Source organism: Hyaena hyaena, unplaced genomic scaffold (assembly GCF_003009895.1).
Source record: "Hyaena hyaena isolate Hyena2069 unplaced genomic scaffold, ASM300989v1 scaffold_903, whole genome shotgun sequence".
Taxonomy (NCBI): Eukaryota; Metazoa; Chordata; class Mammalia; order Carnivora; family Hyaenidae; genus Hyaena; species Hyaena hyaena.
Window position 1 is genome coordinate 336,293 of NW_024081538.1, and position 26,795 is coordinate 363,087.

The window sequence follows — 26,795 nt, forward strand, 5'->3', positions numbered from 1 at the left end:
GTCAGCACAGAGCCTGACATGGGGCTCGAACTCACGAACTGTGAGATCATGACCTGAGCCAAAGTCGGACACTTAACTGACTGAGCCACCTGGGTGCCCCTACACCACATTTTCTTTATCCATTTGTTCCATTGACAGACACTTCAGTTGGTTTCATTTCTTGGCTATTGTGAATAAGGCCACATGGGAATGCAGATCTCTCATTGAGATTCTCTTTTGATTTCCTTTGGATATATACCTAAAAGTGGAATTGCTGAATTCTGTGGTCATTCTAGTTTTAATTTTTTGAGGATTTTCCATGCTGTTTTCCATAGCAGCTATACCAGTTGATAATTCCACCAACACTGCACTAGAGTTTCCTTTACTCCATATCTTCATCAACCCTTATTTTTTGTTTTTTTTAATAGCCAATTTAATAGTTGTGAGGTGATGTCTCATTGTGGTTTGATGATGATTAGTGATGTTGAACACCTCTATTTGTCCTTTAAGAACTCCTTATCCTTACACACTCTCCTTCCCTGGACTAACCTTCAAACATACCCATGTTTTAAAAAACTGTTTCCTTTCTTTTCTAAACTAGATTTGAAGAGGTTCTTCCAGCCCTTTCTTAATCCTTGGTCTGATTTCGATTCTAATATTATATTAAAAGTGACTGCTTACTTGCCAGTCTCCTTTACAAAATAACTGCTTTAGAGCAGGTATTATATTAATTTCCTGCTTGAAGTTATAGGCACTCAAAAAACGTAGACAATAAAAGAATGAAAAGTGTGTCTCTTGTTAATCCTGACATCACCCAGTAAATATGTTTTTTTCGTTGTATGCCTCCTTGCAAATCCCATTGTACTTATTGCCAGAACCACATAAAAAAACTAATTATTCTCTAATTTCTTTAAGGTTAATTTTGTCTACCTGCTGCCTCCATCCCTATCCCCACCCCACCCACCACCTCCCCACCTCCCCACTGGCAAACAAGGAAAGATCCTGTTTTACAGTGTGGCAGTAGTTTTTACTTTGGCCGCACGTTAATAATGCTTGAGGACTTTGTGAATAATATCTATGCCATGGTGCATCTTCCCCTTGGCTAAAGTGAGGATTTTAAAGCTCTCCCAGGTGATTGTATGTGGGCCCAGGATTGTGAAATACTGAAGGATTATGTGCCCCTGTAAGCCCTAGGAAATACTGGTCCTATATGTGATGCCAAATAAATAATTGTTTTTTATATAATCAGAACTCATATGGGCATATATGTACATAAGACTGATTTTTCCTATACAGTTTTAAAATAGATAAGAACTTTCTATTTAATAGACTTGCTATATTATAGTAGTCTTAGATACTGGTTTTGCTTTATAATTTCTTTCATTTATAGCATTTCCCAGACTTTGTAATAATAGTATTTTGCAGTGAAATTCTGCTCTGTTGTACCTGTATTACGTTCATGAACTTAGAAAAGTCAATCCTGGTATTAAACCATACTATTCCCTGTGAAAATTTCTATTTTTTTTATAATTCCATTTGCTTTATCTCATGTTTCATTTTATTTGAGGGGAACCTCACACCTGCTAGTAAAGGGTGGCTTCTGCACATTGCTCTTTTCAAAGATCTTTACAATCTACAGATAATGTGAGACGTCTCAGCTGAAACTGATTTCATCAGCAGCTTCCTGAGAAATACAAAAAACATTTTTTCCTTTTTATCTTTCTCTAAAATCCTTTGGTGTAAAAAGTTCTGAATAAATTAGAGGAAACCGTTGCATGAGTGAAAAATTAAAGCATCTTGAGATTTTCTGATTACATTGTGACAATATGAGGACATTAGTAGAAAATGTGGACGGAGAAGGAAAAAACCTCCTGGCAATTGCTTTCCATGTGTCTTCCTGTAGCTGCAACCTGGATCTGTACGTCACTTAGACAAAGCACTGATAATCAAACCCCACAGTCTGTACATTGGGGCAGGGCTCTACCCATGGGAGCTCAGGGCTATTCATGTTTACATCGGCTTTTGTTTTTCATCTGTTAAAGTGTTCCTGACTAAATTTTCTCTGACTTACTACTTAATTTTAAAATTATAGTTTTGTGTTTAGGAAGCACTTCTAATCTAGATCATTTGAAAAGGAATTTGTATGTTTCTTCTCACATCTTCTACTCTCCATCTGTACTTCTTGCAAAGTCGAGATGTGGCCAGCAGAGGGTAATCCAGTTTATTGTGTTATTATTAAATTCTCAGGTGAGCAGTTTTACATTCAGCAGAATTACATTTTATTTTTCCATAATGCATAGTTTTTTGAACTTTAATCACTAGTATAGTTTAATTGGACTTGACGCTAAGAAGATTTAATAGATGCATGCAAAATTAATGAGTTAAGTTTTTTAGAGTTAAACAATTTGTAAAACAAACTATGAATATGTTAGAGCTATCAAAAATATGCTCAAGAAAAGGAAAAAATAAAGAAATAGCTACAAATATGCTGGTATTTTCTTAACACTTAAGAACCACCCCAGTATTTACACAGTTACTTAGTAATTCAGTCCTTTAAAATAGGATTAAAAAAAACATTTTTCATGTGATTTTAAAACATTTTAATAATGTATATCATTTCAAAATATTGAGTGATGATAAAATTCATCAGTAAACTAAAACTAGTAATAATCAAATAAAAATCACTCTTGATGTTATACAAGGTAAATGTTTTCATATAGCATCAAAGAATTATTGCAAATATTTTTAGTGATGCCTGCGTGGCTCAGTTGGTTAAGTTGTTTAAGTCGTGGCATCCGACTTCAGCTCAGGTTCTGATCTTGCAGTTCTTGGGTTCTAGCATTTCTAAGTAAGGTTAAAGAGTCCTACATATTTTTAGGGCTGTTCAACTACATTCTTTTTTAAAAAAAATTATGTATTTATGTTGAAAGAGTGAGGAAACACAAGTTGGGGAAGGACAGAGAGAAAGGGAGAGAAAATCGCAAGGAGGCTCCATGCTATCAGTGCAGAGACTAACAAAGGGCTTGATCCCAAGAACCATGAGATTATAACCTGCACTGAAATGAAGAGTCGAACACCCAAGCAATTGAGCCACCCAGGCACCCCTTAACTACATTCTAGAAACATAATGGAGATATCAAGAATGAAGAAATGAACAATCCCTACCATAAAATATTTGTAGTATAATCGAGAAGATACGTACATTTGTCATATATAGCACAATTTAAATAAAACTGTAAAAGTGTCTAAATAAAATGCTAAGAAAGTATATGGAATCTGGGAGGCGGGGATTCCTGAAATGGATATAATTTAAATTGGACTTTTAAAAGTACTTGGAATTTCAATTTGTACAGAATAGTAGTGGGAACAGAGTGAGTAAAGGAAAGAACAAATTTTAGAGTGGTTTAAAATAACGTATATAGGTGAAGTGAGGGGCATGTGGGTGGGAACAGGGTACAGAGTGAGAGTGAAAGATTGAAATGTGGTTGAGATCAGATCATGGAGAATATTGACCACTGTGCTGTTAAAAACTAATAAACACAATGCAGGAACCAGTGAGAGATTCTCTAAAAATTGCATAACATAACTACAATTGTAGTTTGTGTACTCACTTTACATTAGTATGCTGGATGAATGGAAGAAAGAGGAAAATGAAGCCATGAAGCCAGTAAGTCGTAGTTAGAATTTAAACCCAGGTCTGTGTGTCTGAGAAGACTATATTCTTCCCACTTCTGCACACCACTGAGAAGCAGACTACTGCCTCGGTGTGAACTTCGTGTCTAGCAATCTGGTCTTCCGTTTACCGTGAGCCCTGCCTTTTGTTATGTGGTGTTTGTTTTTCCTTAGTTCTTAGTTCCTTAGCATGACTGCATTTTACCTTCGTGATGGTGAAGAACTAGAAGAATAGTTTGTTGGTGACAGGACTGGAGAAAAACCACTGATTAGTAAGAAAGAACTGTATGTATTCCGTTTACTTGTAGCAGAGATTGAGAGCCATGCCTCCACTATTCAGCCACGATAAGAGATTGGCTTGGCTGTGCTCAGTCTTCCCAGCCCCGTGTGCTATCTGTACTCATTGGAGGATGACTAACATTTCTTGAAAAACAAAGAAAAAATTTACTCTGGAAGATAGCATTACTAGTGTGACGTACAAAATTTTCTTTTCTCTTTTTTTCATTTCCCAAGAAAATCAAAAGTAGACACATTTATTTAAGCTACATTTTATGGGACTTCATAGACTCCCATATTAGTATTTACATTTAACAAACATTCAGTAGTTTTTCTCTAAGTTTCTAAATTTCAGGTTTTTTTCCTAAAATTATTCTCACCACTATTATTCTAAGCTGACATTGCTCTAGTTTGGATATCTGTACCTAGAGCTCTTTTAGACACGTTTATTTTTGAAAGTATTTATACTTTTCCCATTTATTCAACTTTATTGCATCAGAAGTAAAAATTCTTGTATTTTAGAATTTAATTTTTTACTGAGTGGAAAAAGACATTAAAATATAATTTGCATATACATGGCAGATGATATTTCACCTTAATGATAACATTTGAGTAAATTTTATCCATTAAAAAGGGCATGAAGCAGGCCAATAATGTCCCTGTAGTAATAATATTGTTCTAGTTCAAATACTCAGGAGTATAAACATTTCAAATACAAATCTTGTTTATAGTTCGAAAGATTATAATTCTGGCATATAAACTACTTGAATAATGACAGTCATTATAATTAAGTATAAAAGCATAAACACTAAGAATGATAATATGTCAGGTTAAAGACTATCATTTATAAACCATTAGTACTTTTGTAATGTGTTACATTCCAAATGTATTTTCTTACTTTTCATGCTGTTTATAGGACAATAGTTAAAATATACATTGATGGACACTGGTACTGTGCATAGATGTAAAATGTAGAACGGCAAACAAAAATATAAACAAATTTTTTTAGAATAATAGAACTTAGAAAGAGAATATATTAGATGAAATTATAAATAGTGGCTTAGCCATTTAAATATATTCCATGAAAAGAGATTTACAGGATAACTTTATGTATGTATGTATGTATGTATGTATTTAAATAAAAAAGCACATCTTTTTTTAGACAGCTAAATTATTCTTTGTGCATTTGTTTTTGCTTCCCTAAATCTCTGAGTGTCATAACATCTTGTAATAGTAAGCTATTAAATCCTTAATTGTAGTATAATTATGAGACTCAATAGGGAGTCCAGAAAAAGTTGCTTTGTAATTTAATTTTTACTTTATTTTTTTCTCCTTTGAGATATACAAGAATAGTAAATAGCCCATTAATGTGTGTTGGAGCAATTAAATTGTATTTAGGAGTATTGTGATGAAATGATACATACTTAACCTTTGGCTTTTTATACCTTTTTGGAGCAGAAAAGTCGGAGATAGCATTACACCCAGTCGTTTAATTGCCTTTAAAATATGTTTTGTGCAGAACAGATTATTTGTGTGGGTTTCTGTTGATGCTAAACTCTGGAGCAGAGCCAAGGGACATCCTGACTTCTACAGTAAATGAAGATTGTCATTTCCCTTCCTATCCTGACAGGTTATTTGTACATGATGGCTTGAAAATAACTCCATTTTCAGTGGGTCTTGCTCTGTCATCTTTAGTCACACGAATGAACGTTCAACTGCCATCCTAAGCCTATTACATTTTGGTAAAACAACAACCCAAAAGAACAACAAAACTCGAGTAAATCTATAATTACATAATTCCTTTGGAGAGTTCTCCGTATTTCACTTTATCATAGTAAGTGTTCATAGTTTAACCTTCTGCATCTCTCCATTCCATCCTCTCAGAGTGATTTCCTTCAGAAATCACTAGCAGTCTTTCAAAGTCTAGATTTTTGTTAACATCCTACAAAATTTCTTTCCTGATTAAAGTGAAAATTGTCTCATTCCTTTGCCGCTGGTTACAGCAATTTTATGCTAGTCATGCTTATCTCTCAAATTTTACTGTAAACTAATTCCTTTAGTGAATGGATTTTTACAAAGAATGTGATAAAGGTATATTGATTGGTACAAGTCAATCAGTAGACATTGAATAAGCAGTGACTGCCTTGAAGGCATTGTGCTTGGTTGGGATTATACATTGGTAAGAATACAGAAATAAGACAGTACCTTGTTCCCTATAACTTACAGTTTAATATGAGAGCTATTTCCAGTAATTTCTTTGTCCTCGTTAAGTCCCAGAGGGGGTGGTGCATAGCATCCCGGGTAGATGCCACACACACAGGGAGGATGTGTTATGCCTGATGAACCTCAAGCTTAGGAAATATGAACTCTCATAAGGGGTCTGTTAGCAAACGTATTCAACCTTTGTCTAGAGGGAGACATTACTTTTATTATCCTGGTCAGGAAACTAGTCTTTCATTTGACCTGGAGGGAGATTTTATCTCTATCTTTAAGCCTGTTTGAACAGATAATCTGGAATAAAAGATGTCAAAAGATGTGTAGAAATTCTGTAGGAAATTGCTTCCTAAACAGTGTATTGAAATAGTCCTAGAAATAAATAATCATTATGGGGGCGCCTAGGTGGCTCATTTGGTTAAGCGTCTGACCAGCGCAGGTCATGATCTCATGGTTCATGTGTTTGAACCCTGTGTCTGGCTCTGCGCTGACAGATCAGAGCCTGGAGCCTGCTTCAGAGTCTTTGTGTGTCTCTCTCTCTGACCTTCCCCTGCTCACACTCTCTCTCCCTGCTCTCAAAAAGAAATAAAACATTTTAAAAAGTAATAAATAAATAAATAAATAAATTATTATTATGAAGCAGTCATTTAGAGGAATACAGGATATAATGGGTTTAGATTGTTTTACTAGTTTGGATACTATTTCAACTTTGAAAATCTGAACTTCGTATATTTAAAGAATTGGTTAATTTATCTCATATTTGAAATTGTGAAAATACAGTGTAAAGAAGTCATCATTTTACATACTGAAAAATGGATAAGAAGGATATTTTAAGAAGAATAACCCTGCATCTCCTAAGTGTGTTAATAATATAAAACATTATAAAAATATTTATGATTTATTGATGCTGATAACTGAATTAGTCATGAAAATCTTTCCAACGACAGATGATCCTAAAATAAATTTCTATTTACACTTAGTTACATATGTAGTATATATGATGAATACTGTTTATGCATTCCATATATATATGTATACGTATGCACATGTTCTAATGTATCATTTTGAATAGTTTACCCCTCCACAGTGAAGTCGTAATTCCAAAACCAAATTGAATCTCAAGTGAAAATGAGTCTTAGAAATCATCTAAAAGAAATCTCACCCCAGGTGCAAAAATGGTTTCCAAAATAATGGATCAGTAAAGTTTTCAAATCTTCAGCTTCACTTAAGATGTTTACCCTATAATGATATTAGTTACTCTGTTGAAGCTGATGCAAGGGCCCATCTGAACCTGACATTGATGTATTTATGTGATGTCTTTCCTGATTCATGTTAGATTCACTGATGGATCCACCGCTTCCGTCAAACATAGATTCTAGGATTTCATGTGTTGTGCCTTTGCCTTTTTAGTTGGTTTTCTTTTACATTCCTGCCTTTTTCCTTTGTCTTTTTTCTGTGTTGCAAATTAAATGAAAATATGTGATTTGTTTTAAGTTTATATGCCACATTATGAAAGCAGAACGCCTGATGTTGAGTACTGTTGGTAAGAAACTTGGTTGGGGATCTGTTACACTAATAAGAATATCAAAGTAAGATGTTATACCTGTAATTCAAACCATAGGGTTCTTGCTTCTATGATAGTACATGTAGCATGTAAAAATCATCGTGATAAAATGCCATTGTCACTACTTTTATAAATTCCCAATATTATTCATGTATCAGGGACTGGATTTTGCTACATAATGTGTGATAAGCCTCTTCTACTTCAAGCAAATACGTGCCTCACCTGTCACTTTGATGGGACACAGCTTTAAAAAAAATTAAATCTTGACCATATTTGAGATTCAGATATGAATAGAATAGAATAGAATAGAATAGAATAGAATAGAATATATATTATAATATATCAGTTTTCAAAGACTAAAATGACTTCAGGGGTCAATTAGGTAAAAAGAAAAGTCTGATGTAAATCAGAGAGTGCCTGGCCCATTTAAAGAAACTTGAAACTTGATTTTTATGTGAAAGCTCTCATTTGTAAATGTTGGCCACTAGTTAAAAAATAATTAAACAGTGTACTCACTAAATTAAAAAAAATACCTCCAATCAACAACATCTAATATTTAGTTTGAATACCAGAGTGGTTTCTTTTTTAAAAATTTTTTAAATTATTTTTTTTAATTTCTGAGAGAGAGAGATACAGCGTGAGCAAGGGAGGGCCAGTGAGAGAGAGGGAGGTACAGAATCTGAAGCAGGCTCCAGGCTCTGAGCTGGCTGTCAGCATAGAGCCTGAACGGGACTCAAACCCATGAGCTGTGAGATCATGACCTGAGCCGAAGTTGGATGCCCAACCGACTGAGCCACCTAGACTCCCCAAGCAGAGTAGTTTCTTAGGCTAGCAGAGCACAGCATAGGATGGTGGTAATTGGAGGGAGGGGAGAAATCAGGGAGAGAAAGGGACAAATTGCCGTAGATAGGAACAGTCTGGCTGACTGGCACAGGCCTAAATTATACTCTAATGACAGTAAACATTGACCGTGAGTTGTAGGAAGATATCCCTGAAGCCTTTCTCTGGGGACTCTTGTGCACCCTGAGGAAGAACAGGTTATTTGTAGAAATATTAATATCTTGAGAGGCCCAGGCTACTCTACTGGAATGTTTCTACTCCTTCACCAGAATATTAACTTGAGAACAGAAACTGATTGCCTAAAAAAGAAGAGAACCAAAGAAATACTGATGTAGCCTGGCTCAAAGTGCCATGGAAGTAGGAAAAAAAAGAACTTCTTAGCAATTCTGTACCCCAGTACATGTGGATCTAAGGAGAAAACCTTTGAAGCCAATCAAGAAAAAATTACAGGGTGTTCTCATGAGAGCCAGCATCTCCCAAAACAAAATCTACTATCACCTGACCGGCAGAAACCAGGAGATGACACATTAGCTCACACTAGTTGAGGTTTTTCAGGCTGGAAGGAGTGGGTGATGGATCCAGCAGATGTGGGGATGAACTGTTAATTGGGGCGCTTAAGGTCTTGAGGCACAGAAGACATTTGGGAACTTACCACTTGCTACACTTATTCAGAGGGATCACATTTGAGTTCCAGACCATAGATCTAATGCGTTGTGGAGCTGGACAGAGAAATACACTTTGTTTTTAAAAAGAACTCCCTGGGGCACCTGCGTGGCTCAGGTTGTGATCTCACAGTCCGTGAGTTTAAGCCCCTCATCAGGCCTCTGTGCTGACAGCTCAGAGTCTGGAGCCTGCCTTGGATTCTGTGTCTCCTCATTTTGCCGCTCCTCAACTCATACTATGTCCCCCCCACAAAAGGTAAATAAACATTAAAAGACTTTTTTTAAGGAGCTCCTGAAATAATACTATATCTTCGATAAAGTTGTGGTAAGGATTAAATTAAATATTGAATCTGAGGTGTTTAGTACAAAAATCAGAAAGCTGGGAATGCAGTGAAGATATGAGGATTTTGCTGGTGGAATATGAACACATTGCCCTTCCAGAGAACAGTGCGGCACTATGTTAAAAGATTAAATACATGTTTGCCAAAGACCCAGCAATTCCAGTTCTGGCTCGTATATACCAATCCTGCTCTGTTGGTTATACATACCAATGATACTCTTTAACAGATCTCAGAGGGACAGGTACAAAGATGTGCCATGTCTGATGTGCTAGAGATTTGGAGGCAGTCGGGGTGTCCATCCAGGACATAGGAGTCATGCATCCTTTCATCCCGTCACTTAGCAAGCATTACCAAGTGCCCATTCACCAAGCTCTGGGCTAAGTGGTAAAAATGCAAAGGGAACTCAAGGTGGTGCCTGACCAGGAGGAACAGCCAGTCAGGTTCAGAGGAGAGACTGGATTGCAGAATTCAGGGCAGGTTAAGTACAGAGCAGCGCTGCTCAAAGTGTGGGCGGCTTCTAAAGGGCTGAGACTTGAAGGAGCCTTCGGAAAGACTTGTTTTAAAAAACTTAAGTTTTAGCCTGTAATAGCAGCTCAAATGGACGTGCCTTCATTATACAAATAATGATGTAAAGAAGATAAAATCTTAATTTATCTTTTGAGGAGATAGAACAAAATGAATATATATTGGAAATCCAGAAAAAATGAAATGGTTTTTCAGTGTGGTTTATTTTTGTATGCATTTGCATAATAGTACATTGTCTTTTATTTCAGATACACTGGCCTAGCACAGCACTAAAAATAGAAGAATGCATAATGAAAGGGAAAGACGCAGTAAGTATTACTCATTGTAAATTAAACACATCATCAATTATATCCCTGGTCAGTCACAAGGGACTGACTCCTTAACCTTTTATTTGCTCCCAAAAGGCAAATATACAGTTTAGTCAGGAAGAAAATAAAATATATGTACATGAAACCATATATACATAAACATTTAGAGATAGTTATTTACAAGTTAATTTCAATGAAGGGTTAGGTATAAAGGGAGTTGAAGTTCCTCCAGATCTTGGTTTTTGTTTTATTATATTTTTATCCACTCAGATTTGTGACTTTCTTATACTAATGCTTATTTCCTACATATTTGGGGAAAAATAATTTCAGGTCAATTTTTAATTCAAGGGAAAACTAACCACATTCTTTGTGAGGTTTCATTTTGCTTTGATGAGTCCATTAGAACTTACCCAAGAAATAAAAGGGGAGAAAATGAAAAGAAAGGGGAAGGCAAAGGCAGTAGGCATGCTTTACCTATTCCATGATGTGCCTACGATCTCTTCTACTGGAAGAGTCAGTGTTGCGTCTCTCTGTAACTTCCCTGCAGTGTGTGAGCTTGTGTAGGAACAGTGGCCCCAACCCAGTTCTGAGCACACTAAAACGTGTACGATGGGGCTTCCGTGTGCCGCAAATAGCTACCTGATAACATAGTACATGTGCTTGGAGGAAGGCATGCACATCTCCTTTTGAGTTAACTTACCCTTTTCATTTTCTCTTCTTTTAGTGAGAAAAAAAAAAAAAAACATGGAAAAGGCTAACACACATTATACCAACTCCTGAGTCTCTGTAGCAACTGGGTCACAGCCAAGGAGTGAGTCAAGACATTCTTGCTGCCTTAGTTTGCAGCATGATGCTGACTAATTGAACACACTCTTAGGCTATGTCAGTCTAAGCCCAGCAGAGCCAAAATGTTGTATAATTACCTCATTCAAAGTGTGACAGTGTTTGATGACATGAAAAGCAGGTGCTTCTAGTGATAGGAGACTAGAATGTTTTCCCCATGCCTGAATGATTAGATTTTTCCAATGATATGGATCATTCTCAGAATAAAATGTATGAGTGGGAAATTGAAGAAATTATATCTACAAGCTCTGGATAATCAGGATAGTAGTACATTCCTCATTCTTACCAAGGGAATGCCATAATCTGAATCATTTATGGTAAGATGGTTCGCTTTTTCATTCAATACTGTTAAATGAGAGACTTTAAAAGTCACATACACTGTTTTTATAAAACATTACATTCCTGACTATTGCATGTATTGATACTAAAGTAATATTTAGCATTAAAATAGTATTTTGTAACATTTTAAATGAAATAGCAGTACCAGGGGCGCCTGGGTGGCTCAGAAGTTTGAGCGTCCAACTTCGGCTCAGGTCATGAACTCACGGTTCATGAATTCTAGCCCCATTTCGAGTTCTGTGCTGACAGCTCAGAGCCTGGAACCTGCTTCAGATTCTGTATCTCCATCTCTCTTTGTCCTTCGTCTCTCTCTCTCAAAAATAAATAAACATTAAATTTTTTAATGAAATAGCAGTACCTACTTTACCAAGAAGATGTTTGATGGAATTAATTTGGACAAGTTGGTTTGAGCAATTTTAAACTTTTTTTCATTCAGCATATTGATCATAAAACTCACCTAGTGATTTATGTCGTAAAATTTGTTAAGCGTACACAATATATTTGGTACTGTGTTTGATTAAGCAGGGAATACAAAGATGTGTAAAATAAATATTCTGTCCTCAAAAAATTTAGAGTTGAATCCCACTGTAGGCAAACTAGAGCTTCTTGGCCAAATACAGCCCGCCATCTATTTTTGTAAATAAAGTTTCCTTGGAACCCAGCTGCACACAGTCATTTTTGTATTGTCTCTGGCTGCTTTCATGCTCTATCTACAGAGGGAAGTAGTTGGAACAGAGATCAGTCGGGCATTCAACTAAATGTATTTATTCCCTGGTCCATTATAAAACAAAAGTTTCCTGATTCCTGGACAACAATCTTATAGTAATAGGTATAAAATAAGTATTTCTCTTGGTTAGCTTTCTAGATATTTATTTGAAAGCTGTCTATGAAGGTGCTTTAGTGAATTTATGAGTTTTAAGACATGACTTATCTTCCCAAACCTTAAAAAACTCTGTAATGCCTTAAAGTTCGCATATGTTTCCTTGAGGGTAATGAAGTTTTTTCTAATTACTGGTTTTCTGACTTGGTGCTGATCCATTGTTTACATGTACTTTAAAAAAATAACAGCATTGGGAATAACTTAATTACTCAGTGGAACATATTGCCACGCAAGTCTTTATGTTTGAATACATTTCTGAGCAGCGTTTTTTTATTCTTTGGGTATATGCTACAATACCTGAAAAGTGACACAATCCCATTGTAAGTGTAATTCACACAACGTGGTAAACTACAGCGTGCATTGGTCACCTCAAGGATTGTTCCTTGTCCTCTGTCATCTGTCCCACGTGCCCCCGCTAACTGAGGGAGACTTAAACATGAGATTTGTAGGCTTAGGAAATACAGAAATCAAAAAGGGCTAAACATTTTTTAATATTAACCAGTATCCTCCTTTTTATTTTTTTTCTGCGATAGAGTGAATGTGCAAATTATGTTCGGGTTTTGCATCACTATAATCGGACACACCTTCTGACCTGTGGTACGGGAGCTTTTGACCCGCTTTGTGCCTTCATCAGGGTTGGATACCATTTGGAGGTAAGATAATTTCACTCATATCAATAAAAGTCATGCTTAAAAGAACTTTATTTTAAAAGAATGGTAGTGACTGGGGCACCTGGGTGGCTTAGTCAGTTAAGCGCCCAACTGGGTTTGAAAGCTCAGGTCATGATCTATGGGTCCCTGAGATACAGCCCTGCATTGAGCTCCACGCTGAGCATGGAACGTGCTTGGGATTGTCTCTCTCTCTCTCTGTGTCTGTCTCTTCCCTGCTTATGTTCTAAAAAAATGATTGAATGAATGAATGAATGATTGAATAAAGAATAAAAGAAAAAAGATGGTGGCATTTTCTTTGGTGAAAGAGAAAAGCATTTGCAACGTGCTGGTAAAATTTTCCTAAGTCAGAGAAATGATCTCTCTGGCCCTTTAAAATCCTCATCAGCTATAAAATCTGTGAATCAATTAATTCTTTATGTATTCATTCCCTGAACAACTTCATTTACTTAATTGTACACTTAAAAGTATTTCTTCATATCAAACTGTGTTCTCTGTTGTGTTCTTACATAAATTTTATTAATGTAACTGCCAAACCAGAATGCGTCTATGAATGTCTGTAAAAATAAATGTATATAAGCAAAATTACTACATGTAGTATTTTATAAAGGATATGCAAAGGCTTGTTGATTTTGTAATTCCTCTTATTTTTAGGCAGGTGAAGTGAAGGAGGTGGACTTGGGAGTGGTGTGGGAGATTACAAACTGAAGCTAATTATTAGAGGGTGAGAGCTGTATGCCCCCAGACCCCACTACCAGGTGGTCAGTATAAAGAAAACAAGTCTCAGGTGCATTCTGTCACACATATAATATTGACCAACGAGCTGGCTTGAAGATCAGTCATATAACCTGTTTCAACATGTCAGAAGAACTCTCAACTCTCCCTTATTTTAGACACATTTTCAAGCACTTTTCATCACACTTTCACTCTGAAATATATTAAACAGTATACTGTCTGATGTCAGAATCTGCTACTGTTTTTTAGATCAGAAGGCAGAACCCTACACGAAGAAGGGATATAGGTAAAACAGACATCTAGATATTCTGTGGTGAAGCAGCTAGTCTCTTGATTCTCATACTGTATGAAAGGGCAGTGGTGACCCTAAAATATTTTCAGTCACCACATATAAAGAATAGCATTCATTTCACTAGTGAAAAATTATTTCTGATATTTCTTATACTAGTTAACACTCAGGTGTACATATAATTAGCAATATCTGAAGTGCTTACTTTAGTTGCCTTTTGAGAGAGCCCCTGATTGAGATACTTCAGCTGGTAAGTGTGCTTATAGGCAGGATTTTTGATTAGTCTGCTTTAAATGGTAACAAACCACCTCTACTTGTAGATTAAAGCTAAGTAGCATACACAAACACACTGAGTGTATTCACTGAATTATTTTAAGGAAACAATACAACTGATCTCTTTAAAAGGAGATATGTAAGGCAAACCTCCCCCCCCCCATGCAAAGTCAGAATATTTACATGTATACACAGTATATAGACAGGGGCACCTGGGTGGGTCAGCAGGTTCAACTCTGCCTTTCAGCATAGAGCTTGTTTTGGATCCTCTGTCTCCCTCTCTCTCTGCCCCTCCCCTGCTTGTTCCCTCTCTCTCTTCCTCTCTCTCCCCCTCAAAAATAAATAAACATTTAAAAAAGTATACTGACAGACATGTATGCATATACACAAAGCCAGACTATATACTTTTTGTGCTGCAGATCTATTGGCAACAGATGCTCTCAGTTTTCATTATCTGAAAATACCTTGATTTCATTTTTATTTCTGAAGGGAATTTCCCTGGATATAGAATTGTGGCTTCACAGGGGTTTGTGTTTTGTTTTTTTTCTTTTAGCATTTCAAAAATACTTTATTGTCTTCTGATCTCTTTCCGATGTAAATTCAGGTTTCCTTCTATTGATATTACCCTGTTTGCAATTGCTTTATCTCTGAAGATTTTGTCTTCCTTTTTGGTCTTCACCAGTTTTTCCATAATGTGCCTGTTTGTGTGTGGGGTGGTGGGGAGTGGTGGTGGTGGTGGTAGGAGATTCATATTTCCATTTCTTGAAATACTGAGATTTTTGGATACAAAAGCTTCTGTTTTGCATCTAATTTGGCACATTTTTGGCCATTAAATTCCAAATAATATTACTGTTGTGCCCTCCTCTTCTTCAGGGTTGTGTGTGTGTGTGCGCACGTGCGCGCGCGCGTGTGTGTGCGTGTGTATGGCATTGTGCGTGTGTATGTGCCACAAATGACTGAAATTCTGCTCATTTTTTATTGTCTTTGTTTTCTCTCCTTTGCAAACTGGGTGAATTCTTTTATTTTCAAGTTTAGCATCCCTTTCTTCTGACATCTCCAGTATGCTGTTAAGCTCCCCTCATTAGTGGTCAATTCAGATATTGTACTTTCTAGTTCTAAAACTTTCATTTTGCTTATATTTCCTTTCTTTAATGAGCATTTCCCCATATTTTTATTCATCATGACTATCTTTTTATGTAAGCTTTCAAACATACTTTTAACAGCTGTTTTAAAATTCCTGTATGCTAATTTTAACATCTGGGTCAACTAAAGGTAAGTTTGCATTGATTGATTTTTTTTCTCTTAACTGTAGATCATATTTTCTTGTTTCTTTGCCTGTCTAGTAATTTTTATTGTGTACCAGACATTATAGATCATATGTTTTCAAGATTGTGGATTTGATTATCTTTTAAAGAGAGTTGATTTTTATTCTTCAAGCAGCTGACTTGCCTGGACTCAAGCTTGAAATTCTCTTGTGATGGGCAGCAGCCCAACACCTCTTTCTACTTTCCAGACGGTGCTTTTTATGCTCTGCTTGCATGTGCAGTCAGGTGTCCACCAAGGCTTCGGGAAGGAGTGTAGACATGGATTCAGGGTACTTCCCTCAGGTTTTGGATATCTCCTCTTACATTTCAGCTGGCCTGGTACTTTCAATCTCAAATTTTTTACTCTCTAACCTAGTAAGTCTGTAGCTTTCTGCTTGAGTTCTAGCCATTCCTCACCACATAGATTAGGGTATTTCCTTGAGTGAAAAATCTTTCTTGTCTTTGCTCTTAACTATCTTTATTTCCTTAAGGTAATGTGTTTAAAAAAATTAGTAGCTTGTCATCATTATCTGTGTGAGAGTCTAGACAAGCTGATTGTCATTAGCAGAGGTGGAACTCCATTGTAAGTCACCTACATACACATGATATTGAACATTTTTTCTTGTGTAATTATCTAAGTAACAATATGATTGAAAACACGTTTTGAAAAAATTCTGTGTATGTCATAAGAGGAGCTTGTGGAATATGATAATAAGAATAGTGAGAGATTGATCCCCCAAACTCCATTTGGATGCTTGATAACATTTCATACAAGAGAATGAAAAATTACAAATTATATAGGCAAGGAAAATACTTTGTTTTAAAAGCACAGAGTCAGCCACAGATGGGATAGGTTTGCAGACATTAGTGGAATTGGTTGGGGTATATCAGGAGATAAGGCTGGGGCAGTTTGGCAGAGGATTTTTATGCTAGACGGTGACATTTTGTAGTTACTTCTAAAGACAGCATAGAGACTGAACGACATGACTTTAGTAATATTTAGGATTGATTTGAGATGAAAGACAGAGAGGAATTAAAGAAGACTATTACAAGAGTCTGCAAGATCATAAATATATTTAACAGCGGGGTCACAATAACAAAGAAAAGGAAGTGTGGAACCAATGTGAGAACCTGGTCAGAGGTTCTATAACAGGTTCTATAACAACATTCTGTTGGATGTCGATGATTAAAGTAAATTAAAACACATTTCCAATTTTATTTCTTGATGACTGAGAAGAAAAACTAAAGATTAGAGCTAAGGAAGCAGAGTAGGTTTTGATGAAAACATTTAAAAAGTAATCCGTACTTCTTGGTTGTAACTTTTTCAGTTCTGTGTAGTTATTTGAAAAATTGATCTGTGTGCTAGGAGAGGGTGTTATCAGAATAAGTTGAATTATTTAAGCCTAGGTAGTGAATTGTCCCTAAATGAGTCTCCCCTCTCTTTCTCCTTCTCCCCCACCACCCCTCCATCTTACTACTTCTCTCTCTCTCCCTCTCGATTGATCCAGGTACTTGGAAAATTCCATTATTTTAGGTGACAGTGAATCTCTAGGGAGTATCAGTGTAAACAGAGATTGAGCAGACAGAGTAGTATAAGGCACATCAGGTAGTACAAAATTTATAATCACACTTGAAAGGGGAAAATTATTATAATTTATTTATAAATATAATAAAATAGATTTCATTTATTAAAAATAATATATTTTATTATCAATAGTATAATATATTTATGCATATTAGAAATATCATAAAATTATTATAAAATGATAGCATCATCAATTCTACAGAGAGGACAGCTTTGCTAAAGGGATGAATAATTAGAATATTGGAGATTAAGAAGTGACTCAATAGTGACAAAGTAAAGATAGTAATATTGCCTATTTAATCCAGAAATAGAGTTTTTAAGGGAAAAATACAAGAAGTGTAGAAGCGTCAAAAGGAGTTTTTTCTTAGGATAGCAGATAGAGAAAAATCAGTTATGCAATGCAGTAAGAGGAAATGGCCACTTCTTGCAGATGAGGCGAGCCAGGTGGGAAGTAAGTTTGCTGAGGGAAGGAGTGAGATATTTAATAGAGAGATCTCATCAACAGTTGGCTATAAGGGGATATCAGGAGAGAGAGATCTATGGTAGAAATAGGGATTTGAGACTCAATAGTATGTGTATATGTGGATGTGTGCATGCATGTGTGTATGAAAGCTGAGATCTTTAGGCATGATATCATTGCCTAAGAAGAGAATGTGAGTAAAAAGGGAAAATAGCTAAATACAGAGCCTGGAAACACCAGTGCCTGAAAGTCTGATGGAGGAGGAAAAACCCACAAAGAAGAAAAAGGGGTGGGCAGCCCATTTAGAAGGGAAATCAGAGAGTGAGCTAGCACAGAAATAATGGAGTGATCATCGGGGTTACAAGTTTTGAAGAGTCAAAACTGTCATTGGACCTAGAAAGTCTTTGGAGGCTTTTATGAGAGATTAAAATATGGACACAAACCATGGCCTTCTGGCATTAAGGATTAAGGCAAACGTTTTCTTGAAGCACTTTTATATTTTTCACATTGCATTATTTTCAATTTTTTTTACTGAGGTATAATATAAATACAAGGAGTATACAGTGTATAAATGAATGACTCGATCATTTACCTAGTTCAAATAATTTACTTTTATCTTTGTTTTTATTTTCACCTTTTTTTCTCATAGGTCATAAACTTTTGGGGTATTTTTTGCTCATATGCTCCTTCTAGTTTAGTCTTCATTTTTAAAATTATTTTCTTTTTATTCAGAATCCTTCCTGAAAACTGTCACCTCATTTTTCAGTTTTTCTAATTATGATTGATGGTTTATTTCTTCTTCTTTTTTTTAATGTTTATTTATTTATTTATTTATTTTTGTGAGACAGAGACAGCATGAGTAAGGGAGGGTCAGAGAGAGGAGGAGACACAGAATCCAAACACAGGCTCCAGGCTCTGAGCTGTCAGCACAGAGCCCGACATGGGGCTAGAACCCACGAATCATGACATCATGACCTGAGCTGAAGCTGGACTACTGAACCACCCAGGCGCCCCATGGTTTATTTCTTCTAACAACTTCTTGTTTTCTTCTAAATTCTATTGAAATACTAAGTGGCTTTTTTTTTTTTTTTACAAACCTTCATTATCTGTGGTAAATATTCTGTTCCTTCTTGTTGTTTCTTGTAAGAACATTGTACTGGATTTATCTGGATCTTTCACTGTTGCTCATTTTTATATAGAATTAGTTTTCCTGAACTTTTAAAAGGGAAGTGTGGATCAGAATAGATGTCTAGTACCTTCATGTTCTAGAATTCACCTTTCTGTTCATTGAAGTGTTAAAAAATAAAGACAAGTATGTATACACATCTTCTCCTGGCTATCATCTTTTATCGGGATATTGCCTTTTCTTTGGCCTTCTTTATCTTTGTCTTGGACAAATGGTATTCTACTTCCAGCAGTTTCTTCTTGGAACGGAGGTGTGCTGTTGAATTTTGAGGGTTCACAGAGCTTCATCTTTCCCACAGGCCTCTGGCAGTCACTCACAGATTGAATCAGCAAAAATCCCTTCCAGCTCCCAGGTTCAGCTGATGTTCTAAAGCGATGCTACACTCTGTGTGAGCACTTGGAAATTGGAGAGTTCTTTTTTCTGAGGTGCATCAAAACCTGGTTGCTTCTCTCTGCTTCTTCCTGCAACATATTAATACCCTGTGAACTTTATAGCTCATGGGAGTTCATCCACACCCGTTTGTACTTGGTTACTCATGAAGATGTCTCAACAGCCAGTTTTGCTCTAAGTGTTGTCAATGAGCTTTGGGGTTTGCATCCTTAGTTGACCCATCTGTTTTTCTGGGACAGTTTATTGAGGATAGAATATATGCCTCTTCTGGTATCCTTGCAAGAGCCCACAGGACTTTTAAATAGCAAAATGCTGTACAAGTATAGAGTACTACATGAAATACTACACATCTGTGTTTATCGCTCATTTTACACACTTTCCAATGAAAATGGAAATTATGTGTTGAAATGTAGAGGTTAAGATACAATGAAACCCAGCAGCTCAGGTATAAAACATGTATTTCTAGAGAGCTGGCAAAGGCCTTGGACAGCCACAAAATTAAAAGTGCTTTTGTTACTGAACAACCTAAGTTTTTCTTAGAACACAAAGACTTTAGCACAATCACATTAGCATATTACTATTTGTATTAGTTTCCTAAGATGCAAAAAAAAACATATCCAAAGTTTGGCAGCTTAAAACAACATACATTTATTATCTCACATTTTCTGTGGGGCAGGAGTTCAGGTACTACTCAGCTGGCCCCACTGCTGAAGGTGTCTTCAGGTCTGCACGTATCTTTCCGGAGTGCAAGGTCATATTCTACCTTCTTGGAGTTGTTGAAAGAATTTAGCTCCTTGTTGAGCTGTGGGACTCAAGTGTCCATTTTCTATATGTCTTTCCCCCCGGGGCAGCTCTGAACTCAAAGAATTCTGCCTACAGTCCCTTGCCACGTGATCCTGTCACAACATGGCACCATACATCTTCAAGGCTAGCAGGAGAATATTCCTGTTTAGTTTACCAAGAGAGAGTGATATGATATAACCTAGTCATGAGAATTACTGTACCATCCATAACCACAGAAAGTGCTATAATCTAGAGAGTGGTTGCCACCACATTTGTGCTCCTGCCCATGCTGAAGGGGTGGGATTACCCAGGATATCTTTGTGTGGGGCTGGGAATCTCGGGTGCCCTTAGCATTCTGCTTACCATGTGTTATATATGACAGAAAGGTTGTATTAGCACAGATGTTTTAAGAGGTTCTTTCTAGGGGAGGCAAAGCAAAGGCGTAGAATAAAGGGTGAGAAATGAAGTCATTTGTTTCTAAACTTTGTGGCTCTCCTCTTAAAAGAAGTCTGTGTTCCTCCTTGCAAGAACCATGAGGATTAAGGAATGAACATGCAGGCCACCTCCAAAATTTGTCTTCCCAAACATGGGAAAATATGATTCTTCTTGTGAGCATGACATTGGAATACAGATTGTTGTCATATGTCATTAGTATAGGGTATATTTTCTCAGCTTATTTTTATTTTAAGCCTATTTATATCACTTTTTAAGTATGCAGACTAAATTAGTCATGCAGCTATGCTTGGCACCAAATATAATCAATAATGCACTTTTTGATTTTCAGTATACAGTTGTGACACATTTCCTCTAATGCATCTCAGCTATTTAAGTTGGGATGTTATCAGTTTCAAAATCATAAGAGTTCTACACATTCTTCATTCTAATGTAAATCTCTTTAAGAGTATGTTAGAAATTGTACTCAATCTAACAGCCCATGTTTATACTTCATAGATTAGAAATTTTTATTCTCTAGTTAAATATTTTATAATATGCCAGTAAGAGGTTACAATTTAGACACAACAGGCCTTCTAGAGTCATATGTTTTACATATTGTTTCTTTAGAGTTTGAACTCTATTTTCAGTAAATATTAAAACTATCGTTTCAGGCAATAATTTTTAAATATTCTTTGTGGTTTTCACAAAGAGATATGTATATTTTTATTTCACAAATTACTTTGTTTAATACCCATTCTTGCCACACCCAGCTTCTGATCCCACAATATTACAAAGATTTTTAAATCTGTTTTTTTCACTGGGTTTCTGTTAGGTCTTTGTTTATTTCTATCTGTTTAACTGACGTTTTATCATAACAGTAGGTGGAAAAATGTAAGAGTAATAATTTTTAAATAATTTTGTAACAATCAAGAGGGGGCATTACCCATTTGAATGGAATAGATACATGAAGAGTTGCACCACGTATTTAGGAACATGTAAACGTTCAAATAATTTTTATAAATTAAACTAGCCTTTAGTTAACAAAAATGTCTGTCTTTTTTAATTTTTTTAATGTTTTATTTATTTCTGAGAGAGACAGTATGAGCAGTGGAGGGTCAGAGAGAGGGAGACACAGAATCCGAAACAGTCTCCAGGCTCTGAGCTAGCTGTCAGCACAGAGCCTGACACCGGGCTCAAACCCACAAACTGGGAGATCGTGACCTGAGCTGAAGTCAGAGGCTCAAACAACTGAGCCACCCAGGTGCCCCCAAAAATGTCCATCTTGTTGGCCACATGTTCTATAGGGCAACCCTTGTTGTAACTTCCTGAATCCTTTATGCAAAAGTTTATAGAAATGTTTTATTAATTTAAAAATCATGGCAATTTTTTATATTCTCTTTTTAAATAAGCGATTAGAAGGCAACACATATCACCATATAAGATCAGGTTTAGGTTTGTTTTGGCCTCACTTTATGTATTTTTGACTAAAAGTGTCATGGAAATTATGGGCAATGAAAATAGATATTACCTTACAATAATATTTTGTTTATTTTTAAGCAGGGAGAATGGAAATATTTTATGAATTAAAACGGATATTGAAAATTAGCTGTGGAAGGAGAAGTTACTTATACTAACATAGTAGGTCCCAAAGACAACATATCAATAGCTCTTTAAAAAAGAAGACAAAATCTTATGAATAGGTAAAGAAGCCTCTTTTAAATTTTATATTACATTAGGGGCGCCCGGGTGGCTTAGTCGGTTGAGCGTCCGACTTTCGCTCAGGCCATGATCTCGCAGTTCATGGGTTCGAGCCCCGCGTCGGGCTCTGTGCTGACTGCCAGCTCGGAGCCTGGAGACTGTTTCAGAGTCTGTATCTCCCTCTCTCTCTGACCCTCCCCTGCTCATGCTGTCTGTCTCTCTCCTAGAAATAAATAAAACATTAAAAAAAATTTTTATATTACATTGTATCAAGATTTATAGTTTAGAAATTAGCATTAGCACCTTTAAATAGAACCATCATTTTATTTAATTAATTAATTTATTTATTTAATGTTTTATTTATTTCTGAGAGAGACACAGCATGAGCAGGGGAGGGTCGCAGAGAGAGGAAGACACAGAATCTGAAGCAGGCTGCAGGCTCTGAGCTAGCTGTCAACACAGAGCCTGATGCGGGGCTTGAACCCAGGAACCGTGAGATCATGACCTGAGCTGAAGTCGGACACTTAACCGACTGAGCCACCCAGGCACCCCTAGAACCAGTATTTTAAAAGAAATTATACAGTTTGTCAAATGGGTCCTTAGTCATTGTCTGCATTGTTTCTTCTGCCTTTACTGCCAGTCAAAAGAGTGAGTATGGTGCTTTTCATCAGGAGCTTGCAGCCTGTTATTTTTGTGATTTAAAAAAAAAATACCTTAGGTTATTTTAAAATGTCTTCAAACGGAGGAATTGCTTCTTCAGGTCTTTCTCTTCTGTCACTTTTAACAGTGAAAGCTGGTTACATGACCTGGTGAGAAGGAAATTAGGATTCCTTGTGCTAGTTTTTGTCCGAGAATGACTATGAAAGCTTCTGGAAAGACAGACTGCTTGACACACTTTACTTACAGCTCTCTTTTGTGTGCTGAGGTGAGACAGTTAGTAAGAAGCCTCTCTCTCCAGCTCCATCTGTTGTGAGCAGGAGGAAAGTACAGGGAAAAACTGGGTGATCCTGTGTTGCCGAGAAGCTTCCCCCGTGGCTCGGATCAGGCGGAGCTGATGCCTCTTCCACGGCACTCATCTGATAGTAGTTTGCTGCTTAGTTTCCTAAACATGGGTGTGTGTATGTGTAAAAATAAAAAAAAAAAACGTGAAACTCCACTTGAAGTCCTGATTTCATTCATTTTAACTCAAAAATATTTCACAGAAATTCATTATATGGTAGGATGCCGTGATTCTGTCTCATTCATTTAAATGGCTGCGTAGTATTTCATAATAAGAATGAATCATAAAGTGTGTAATGAAGCATTTTGTTTTTAGACTGTCAATCCCCGGGCTACAATGAAGCAGAGAATGAGCATGATGCTTGGGGGGCTGGGCACCCAAAGGGCAAATGAGCTCCTCATGGCTGTCGACCAGTAAGCATTCTTGTCTCTTGTGTTTAATCAGATGTTACAAACTGGGAGCCATATGCTGGTTTCGGCTCACAGATGTGCTTTGTTTGTCACAGTGTTTCTTGTTTGTTCTCTTTTCAAGAGCCTACCTTTGAAAACTGGTTGGTTTCACATTGTGAATTGTGATTTCCATTAAACTGACATGAAAAGAGTCTGTTGGTGCCAAGCAGTTGCCGCTCAACTCCTCACACGGAGGCATGTTATTCAGTGTTGCATGGTCCCCATCATTCTCGCTCATACCCAGGCTCCTTTCTGGTTTGTCATCTCCACCTGGTCCTGACACACATTTGCCTTTGTTCCCCAAGGATGAGAAAATTTAGGAATTTCCCCCAGATCCTCAAGTGCTTAGGATCTAGTAGTCATTGAAATAACCTTGGAGTGAATGAATGAATGTGTGAATTAATGAACAAATGGGTTTTGTTACATTCCTACTTTGATGTAAAACTCTAAGATTCTAAGAAGTCCAATTAGAGAAATTGGTGGGAGTTTTTATCAGACAGAATTTTTGAGTACCGACCCCCACACATTTTTTTCTTTGCATTACATAGATTTTGTCCACTCTTGAGAAGGTTTGATGATGAAATACTAATAGGTCTTTGTTTTTACTTTTCTGGTCTTTAGAACATAAATTGGGCAGCATGATATATACATAGCAGAGTTATTCTTTTTAAAAAAATATTTTTAATGCTTATTCTTGAGAGAGAGAGAGGTTGAGAGAGAGAGAGAGAGAGAGGGAGGGGCAGAGAGAGAGACACACGGAGAATCTAAAGCAGACACCAGGCTCTGAACTGTCAGCATAAAGCCCAAGGTGGGGCTCAAACCCACGAGCTGTGAGATCATGACCTGAGTCAAAGTCAGATGCTTAACTGACTGAGACACCCCGGTGCCCTGAGACATCCTTTAGGTGTCCTTTTTTTGTTAACTTATAAAACACATACAGGAAAGTATATAGATAAAAATAAAATGTACCCATGATTAGTTTTTACAAATTGAACCCATCTGCGTAACCAGTATCCAGATCAAGAAATAAAACATGACCAGTACCCCAAATCCCTACTGTGTACTTTTCCAGTTAATATCTATCCCCTGCAAATAACCACTATTCTGACTTCTATTACCATAGATTAGTGTTGCCTATTTTTAAATTTTATGTAAATAGAATCACATAGTATGTATTTTTTGTGTCCAGCTCTTTTTTTTTTCTTAAAAGTCATCAGATAATCTGTGTCACACTTGTAGTTTTAGTTCATGCCTTCTTATTGCTGGGTAGTATTTCTTTGTATAGATAGACCTCCATTTATTTACCCATTCCCCTTTTGCCGACTGAGTTGTTTACAGCTTTGTGGTATTATTGTGCTGCTCTGAACAGTCTTGTGCATACCTTTTGGTAAACATACGCATATGTTTTTGCTTAGTATTTTCTGGGGGTGGAATTCATGTATCGTGAAGGATGCATATACCTAGCTTTAGGAAATACTACCAAACTGGCTTCCAGTCATTGTACTAATTTCGTGCCTCCAGAGATGTGAGTGTTACAATTCAGCCACACCCCACCGACAATACTTAGCTCTGTTTCTCTCTTTCCGGGCTATTTTGGTGGGTATGTAGTGGTATCACGTTGTGGTTTCAGTTTTTGTTTTCCTGATGTCTAACAGAGTTGACCATTTTTCTTTTTATTGAGGCTTAGGATTTTTGAGTCACTCTTGAAATGAAGTCTCTGGTTGTCCATTGATTGGTAGAATTTATGAGGGAGCAAATACGAAGCATCCTGGTTAGTTGTGGAGAAAATAATTATCTACTGGTGATAGATAATTTCTAGTATAAATCCTTTCTTTGCTTTTCAAACTGATAGAGAATTTAAAATAAGGGTCAGAAATAAAATTAGGGGGGGATGGTGAAAAAGAATAGTTAGATTATATATAAAGAGATGGGAGGAAAGAAGGAACAGAGAGGGAGGTTAAACTTCTATCCTGATTATGATATTGACCCTTTTTTTTCAACCAAGGTAAGTCTATGAAAAAAGAGTTACATAGTTCTCATGAGAGATTAAGGCATGAGCTTTGGATTCAAGAATACCTGAGTTCTCATTTTTTCCCTGTAACTTAACTAGATATTATACAGACTTATCAATTATACTGTCTTCAATGTCAATAGTGAGAATTAATTATTTTAAAAATTAAATATAAAAACATATTAAGTATAAAGTTAGAATAAAAGTCACATATAAATTAAAAATGTAGCCCAATAGTGAAGTCAGTACTCAACCAAAAATAGTAAAGTAAGCACTCAACTAAAAGTAGCCTGGGTGGCTCAGTTGGTTAAGCGTCCGACTTCAGCTCAAGTCATGATCTCACGGTTCATGAGTTTGAGCCCCACGTTGGGCTCGGTGCTGACAGCTCAGAGCTTGGAACCTGCTTTGGAGTCTGTGTCTCCCTCTCTCTCTGCCCCTCCCTGGCAAAAATAATAAATAAACAGTAAAAAATAAAAGTAGCTACTTATATCACCCTTTCCGTATTTGAGCTTTGATATATACTTATGACATAATTCTTTATATGGGGAACATTAACAACATAATGAACAGTGGCCACAATGGAAGTCCATTACACAGAAAAAGAGACTTTGTACTTGTGGCTTTTGTACCTCATGCCAAAAACTTCATGTTATCATAGTTTTTCACTTTTCACATATAAAATACTGTGACAGCTACATGATCTCTTTCTGTGCTTCCATGAGGGCTATTGAGTAATGGTGGATGTTTTATAGTAGCTTTAGGTTGGCAATGATGTGAAATGGATTCAGTTTTTAAAAAACCTCCTGAAAGTACCTGAAGAAATTTTGAAAAAACTATACCTTAGGATGTTAAAATTATCTCACTCTAAAGACATATTTGATATTCATTGAAATTTATTAACTGTAAGGAGAAAAACATGCTAACCTGGTGGGTTTTTCTTGTTTTCAAGAATGTTTTCACTAAGACGTTTGAGTAATATTAGGTGATCAGGTGATATGTTGGCTCCTTACGACTAACTTGAATTTTATTAGTGTAGTCAAGTTAAATTAGTTACAAATTTAATCACATGCGATACTGCTAACTCAA

General features: G+C 36.4%; 1 protein-coding gene across 1 annotated transcript in view; it reads left to right on the forward strand.

Moving 5' to 3' along the window:
* The window catches only part of SEMA3E (semaphorin 3E), a 248,001-nt gene that overhangs the window by 145,500 nt on the left and 75,706 nt on the right, over positions 1-26,795 (forward strand). The window contains exons 5-6 of the mRNA XM_039220705.1: positions 10,322-10,381; positions 12,977-13,096. Coding sequence (XP_039076636.1) covers positions 10,322-10,381; positions 12,977-13,096 — 180 coding nt within the window. The remainder of the gene's footprint in view (positions 1-10,321; positions 10,382-12,976; positions 13,097-26,795) is intronic.